Source organism: Salvelinus sp. IW2-2015, linkage group LG17 (genome assembly GCF_002910315.2).
Source record: "Salvelinus sp. IW2-2015 linkage group LG17, ASM291031v2, whole genome shotgun sequence".
Taxonomy (NCBI): Eukaryota; Metazoa; Chordata; class Actinopteri; order Salmoniformes; family Salmonidae; genus Salvelinus; species Salvelinus sp. IW2-2015.
In genome coordinates this window covers 29,137,752-29,144,459 of record NC_036857.1, presented here as the reverse complement: position 1 = coordinate 29,144,459, position 6,708 = coordinate 29,137,752, and the positions used below count along the sequence as shown (strand labels likewise).

At 44.1% G+C, this 6,708-nt stretch overlaps 1 protein-coding gene across 1 annotated transcript in view; it reads left to right on the top strand.

Moving 5' to 3' along the window:
- The first annotated feature begins 947 nt into the window (after positions 1-947).
- The window catches only part of LOC111976536 (complement C1q-like protein 4), a 35,641-nt gene continuing 29,880 nt past the window's right edge, over positions 948-6,708 (top strand). The window contains exons 1-2 of the mRNA XM_024005434.2: positions 948-1,484; positions 2,017-3,603. Of these exons, the coding sequence (XP_023861202.1) occupies positions 3,052-3,603 (552 nt within the window). The 5' untranslated portion in view covers positions 948-1,484; positions 2,017-3,051. The remainder of the gene's footprint in view (positions 1,485-2,016; positions 3,604-6,708) is intronic.

The following is a 6,708-nucleotide window of genomic DNA, read 5'->3' as shown; positions in this document are numbered from 1 at the left end:
AGACTGAACCATGAAAAACAGACCCAGACCATTATTCCCCCTCCACCAAACTTTACAGTTGGCATTATGCATTCGGGCAGGTAGCGTTCTCCTGGCATCCGCCAAACCCAGATTCAGCATTGGACTGCCAGGTGGTGAAGCGTGATTCATCACTCCAGAGCGSTGAGCTTTACACCACTCCAGCCGACGCTTGGCATTTGCGCATGGTAATCTTAGGGTTGTGTGTGGCTGCTCGGCCATGGAACCCATTTCATGAAGCTCCCGACGAACAGTTATTGTGCTGACTTTGCTTCCAGAGTCAGTTTGGAACTCGGTAGTGAGTGTTGCAACCGAGGACAGACGATTTTTATGCGCTATGCGCTTCAGCACTCAGCACGCTACTCGCTTCAGCATTCAAAGGTCTCGTTCTGTGAGCTTGTGTGGCCTACCACTTCACGGCTGTGCCGTTGTTGCTCCTGGACATTTCCACTTCACAATAACAGCACTTACAGTTGACCGGGGCAGCTCTAGCAGGACAGAAATTTGACGAACTGATTTGGAAAGGTGGCATCCTATAGCGGTGCCATGTTGAAAGTCACTGAGCTCTTCAGTACAGGCCATTCTACTGCCACTGTTTGTCTATGGAGATTGCATGGCTGTGTGCTCGATTTTATACACCTATCAGCAAGGGAGTGTGGCTGAAATAGCCAAATCCACTAATTTGAAGGGGTGTCCACATACACTATATATACAAAAGTATCTCAAACTTTGAACTTGGTATCTTGCCATTTTTAGATAGTATCTCGAAATTTTTATATAGTATCGACATAAAAAAATTATAATTGGAGGTGGGAATGGGCTTCCATATAAAAGACATTTCATTATTTTCCCCTATAATAGCCCAAGGGCTATATTTTGTAATAAAATGCTTGCAATCAAAAACATAAGGATAGAGAGAGAGCGAGAGTGGGAGAGAGAAAGAGAAAGAGAGAGAGAGAGAGAAAGAGAGAGAGAGAGAGAGAGAGAGAGAGAGAGAGAGATCTTACAGGTGTTGCCTACACAGGGGAGGGAGTGGGAGCTTTTTTAACGCGGTTTGTTGGACATAGAACAAAATCAGTTCCTCAAAGTAACTCGGTTTTTATAAACAAAAGGATGCTCAGTGTTCAACACTCAACAGCAACTTGGACAAGCTAACGAGGGCGACAAAAAAACATTTCTAGCAACTTCGGGTTGGACTTCATAAGTAACCGCACTGTACTGATCTCAGTCGAAACGGGAAATTACCGTAGAAGTGGTGGTGAGGATTGATTTTTTATTCCTTCTCTTTACTTCCCGGGCTTCTCCTGCTTAAAAGTGCGCGCGCCCTCGGCTATTTATTTGACACGCGAAGTTGTTCGCGGAGTCTCATCGCACCGGGAGGATTCGTACCTGGATACACTCGATTCAAAAACGCCTGGTGGWGAAATCTTCTTGACTCCAGTTTCATTACAGTAGGAAGACAGAGAGTGAGTAACAATACGTTGCAGTGCATGCTTTTTGATTTTATGTGTCCGTTCCCCAGATTTATCATGGAGAGAGTGAGACATATTCTGAACAGTGATAAAAACGAATACAAATACTGTAGGCTACCTATAAGCTACTAATATTTCGATAAGTATATAACAAATATCATTACTTGATAATTGGAAGTGAATTAAATTCCTTAAAAAAATGCTGTTAAGTAAGTATTTAGGGATTGCTTGGGATGAACATAAAACTACATTTTGTCAGATTTTGACCTAGTAAGACCTCATAAACGATTTCAATAATTGCCTTATTTGTGCATTTATCTTATCAAATCTGAAAAGAGGACCGAAAATTAATCAGTGTCCTCCATGTAGAAAATACCAGTTGTTTTAAATGAGAGTGGTCAGTGTCAAACCTCAAGGAGCGTTTGATTTGTAGATTGCATAATTATATTAATTGGATGGTATAATATCAAAGAATAGAAATATAAACACTATATGAATGTATTTTTTCCCCTTCATCTTTCCACAGACTTTGTGCGTCCCAGAATAGAGGAATATACCTTGGATCACAAAATAAAGATTTTATTGGTTTCTCTCCCCGGCACCCTCCAATTAGACCAGGACACCCTATAATACCACTGCCATCCTTTAAACACAGAGGACWAAAATTATTCTGACAGGAAGGGAACTCTGAACACATCGACTTTATTTTTTCCTTCTCTTCCCATCTTTTCCCTCTCAGCCATGACACATTTAGTGCAGACACCTCTATTAGGTGAGATGCAGTCCTTCTTAGGGGGACATTAAGTAAAGCAGAAGCGTTCTATTTAAGAAGAGACTGTGAATGACTCTTTATTAAACAAAAAACAATTGCCAACATAATTAGCACATAATTAGCTGAATTGAGCTCTGGATAAGTTCTGATGTCATAAGTTTAACTATTGTACCCTCTCTTGGGCTGGGTTTAGTTGATGTTTGATGCACATAAAAGAGAAGGAATTTGATCAAAGCAGAGACTATAAGAACTCTGGAAGACAAGAACTGGGGAAAAAACGGGTGAAAGAGGCTTAATGAAATAAATGATGTTTTCTATAACCTATCCAACACAATCCAAGCCAGATCTTTGTCCAGATGAACTACAACACAGTGTTGTCTGAACACTGATTTTAAAAGAGTTAAATCCTGCTCCTTCACCGCCCCTTTCCCTTCGTCATCCCCCTGTCCCCTGTTGTTCCTCTCTTCCCTTCGTCACTGATCTCTCCGTCCGCCATCTTCCTTTTCTCGCCCACATTCTACTCATGGTGTCTCAACGGACCCTCTCTATTGGCTGCCTGTGGTCCTAGTCTGAGCGCACCACATTCATACAGCAGCCAAACCTCTCTATACACTCCTTCTAGTCTTTCATTCACCCATCCCTCCTTCCACTCTTTCATATTCTGTCTCTCTGTAGTCCAACCTGGCACCCGGCACCATTCCGTCTAAAGGGGAGGAGGATTTTCTGACCCTGGCCGCCTCTCGGCTCAGCCGCTGGAAGTGTGTCATCGGAGCCGCCGTGGGCGTGGCCATGGTCCTACTCCTCCTGATCGCCATCCCTCTGTTGGTCCACACCGCAAAAGGTGGAGGAGCTAACCCAGGAAGTGGRGGAGGGGGGACCCATTATGAAATGCTGGGGAGCTGCAGAATGGTCTGTGATCCATATAGTACTGCCCAACCAGGCCAGGAGCTGACAGCCGTGTCTCCCCAACCGGACTACCCTGGGCGGAAGAAAACGGGGTACCGCGGGGTCCCTGGGATCTCTGGTCCTCCGGGCAACCCAGGGCCCCCTGGGGAACCAGGCAAGCCAGGCCCACAGGGGCCTCCCGGCCCTGGACCTAATGGTTACGTCCCCTCCTTCTACAGCCCTAAGATTGCCTTCTATGCAGGGCTAAGGAAACAGCATGAGGGCAGCGAGGTGTTGAAGTTTGATGATGTGGTGACCAATGTAGGGAACTACTATGAGCCTAGTACTGGGAAGTTCACCTGTCCTCTACCAGGTATTTACTACTTCACCTACCATGTTCTGATGAGAGGTGGAGACGGGACCAGCATGTGGGCCGACCTGAAGAAGAACGGACAGGTAGGAGAGATAGAGAGTGTGCTTGTGCGTGCATGTGTGTTTGTCTGAACAACACATCTCCACTGACCATTATCTCAGAGTCACTAATTGACTCACTTTCACCTTTGCTATACAACATCGGTCACTTTCAATTCACATCACATTCCCATGTACCTATAGGCCGCAGCAACACTGCAGCAAAATATAGCTAAGAAAATATTTTCCCTCATTAAAGAGAAGTCGTGCTTTAAAATCACCATTTACACTTTCAAATCACAGCTACTAATATTTGTATTCCCATAAGCCGTAGCCAAATGACAAGTGGCAGTGTGCTGCCGTCGGTCTTCGCCAAAGGAAAGTAAAATTAGTCGATATCATATACCAGAATTGTTTCCCAAATGGCACTCTATTCTCTATATAGTGCACTATATAAAGGGCCCATAGGAATAGGGTGCCATTTGGTATTATACTCCAGGACTTAAATATCTCCTAAATGTAAGCGCTGAGGAGCACTGGAGAAATGTCTGTCCTTCAGTGRGTGTACCAAATGGCACCCTATTCCCTACATAGTGCATTACTTTTGACCAGAGCCCTTTGGGCCCTGCACCGATCAAAAGTAGTGCACTATAAAGGGAATAGGGTGCCATTTGGGATACAGACTGTCACAACGCGGACGAGTCAGCTTACACGTCAGATAGATAAATAAATAATGAAAGTGAAACTGACAGGCCACTCATCCACTCATCCCTCGTTCCCTGTTCTCTCGTTCCCCTGGTACTAATTAAAGATAGAGGGCCTGATGGTGGGTTGAGGAACAAAAAATTGGAGAGAAAAATAAGAGGTGTGGGATAAATCACAGGGATTTAATTTGAGGACTTTAACACTGCTATGTTTTCATCTTAATTAATCAGACAGTCACCACACTCTTTATTTTAGCAATGTGGCATTCAGTCCTTTAAATATGTCCAAAGCCTGAGTGAATGTATTTGGCTACCAGTTAGCGATATCAGATATATTGTCATTCTAGTCATCTCATCACCCTGTTAAATCATTCATAACTCCTAGATTAGATCCCCTGAAACACCACCCCCACCCCCCACTTCTGCCTCCGCTCTACCCCTGTATGCCCCTCTCCTGCCACTACCACCCTCTACACCCTCCTCTCTCTACCCCCTCTCCTCCACTCCTACCCRCCTCTCCCTCCTCTCGTCATTGTCCATTGATTGTCCATAAATTATAGTTTCACTCAATTCAATTATTTAAGGTCACAGAGACCCACGTCCATCTCACAACCATCAGCTAGCCCCATTTATTTTAACAGTTTATATAGAGATCAGATCTCATATTAGAAATCAGTTTAAAGGGACACTTCACCACTTTTTACCCTCTTATTCATTATCTCCAGCACAATATCAGTGTTTATGTTCCACTCAAAATATAAGAAGATGATTTTTCGAATTACCTCGACTGCAGCCTAGTCAATTTCCAAAACAGTTTGTCGGGATATGTATTTCGCTTACTTAATCTCGGAAACACAGAACTAAAATATTGCCTAGTTGCGTCTGATGCTCAAGTCCTGTGGGGAGATGTGTTATAAAAGTTACCAGAAAGAGGGGCGAAAGCAAGGCGGTTGCCCCACCCTTCTCTCTCTCCGCAAGTTGCGGGCAAGTCTATGGGCCAAATGTCCCCTCCTCTTCTGAGATTGGAAAGATGCAAGTACCTGCGAAATCATGATTTGTCCAAATGGTCAGTGACYAAAAACCAACGCACCAGGACAATGTTCCTTGTTAGTCGTTGCGTCCCAATACGATACCAGTTATGGTACATGCAMCTGTACACGCGAGAGATTAGATGTATGTAGATAGAAGTGTGGTGTAAATGAATCACTACTGTTTTGCTGCATGGTCTTATTCTTGTAAGAGTTAAAATTCGAGTTGATGATCATTGATTAGTAATGCCTGACCTGTGTCTATATATTCCTCTCTGTCACGTAAACTGATTGAGATGGTGGTTGCCTGACCAAGAATAAAGTAATGTCCCGTTGAATTCCGTATGCTGTCTCGTGTCCAAGTCTTATCTTTCATTTACCTYATGTTAACTCTTTGTACCCTCCAAACGGTGCATTACATTCTGAACACCTGAGGCAGAAGAGCTCTATGCCTGAGGCTATATCCCTATCAGTGATGGTACAGTATCTACAAAATGGCCGCTGTGTCCAACATGCTGTATTCCTCCTGACTTTAGAGTCAAAGGACCTCTTCTTCTGTTGCCGCAGATGCAGCAGTATTGCAACTTTGTGAGAAAGTTGTGTCCCCCAAATGGCAACCTATTATCTCTATAATGCACTTTTGACTGCAGCCTAATAGTGCTCAAGTAGTGTCCTATAGGGCTCAAGTAGTGTCCTATAGGGCTCAAATAGTGTCCTATAGGGCTCAAGTAGTGTCCTATAGGGCTCAAGTAAGTGTCCTATAGGGCTCAAGTAGTGTCCTATAGGGCTCAAGTAGTGTCCTATAGGCTCAAGTAGTGTCCTATAGGGCTCAAGTAGGGTCCTATAGGGCTCAAGTATGTGTCCTATAGGGCTCAAGTAGTGTCCTATAGGGCTCAATAGTGTCCTATAGGGCTCAAGTAGTGTCCTATAGGGCTCAAGTAGTGTACTATAAGGGCCTCAAGTAGTGTCCTATAGGGCTCAGTAGTGTTGAGTTGGTCTGACTAATAATGACATTAATCAAGTAAAAATATAAACTTGGAGAAAATGCGTTCCATCCTGAAAATCTATGTGAACGCCCACACCCCCACCATGCTTCTCTCATTTGTGGTGCTACATTAGAACTACTTCTTACTCACCATTTACGTAGTTATATTCTGTTTCCAGACATCAATCAATGCCTCAGTTATTTTCCATGCTCTGGTCAGCGTCCGTATGGTAGTTGTTTCTAAATGAGACGCAGGTCACGGAGTCCACACAGGACATGAAGCATGTCTATATCCAGCCAGCCAGCTAGAGGTGCAGCTAAGCCCTGTGTGTCTGTCCAGTGTCCACTCTAAGGCAGATTGATTAAGTGTGTGTGTGTGTGTGTGTGTGTGTGTGTGTGTGTGTGTGTGTGTGTGTGTGTGTGTGTGTGTGTG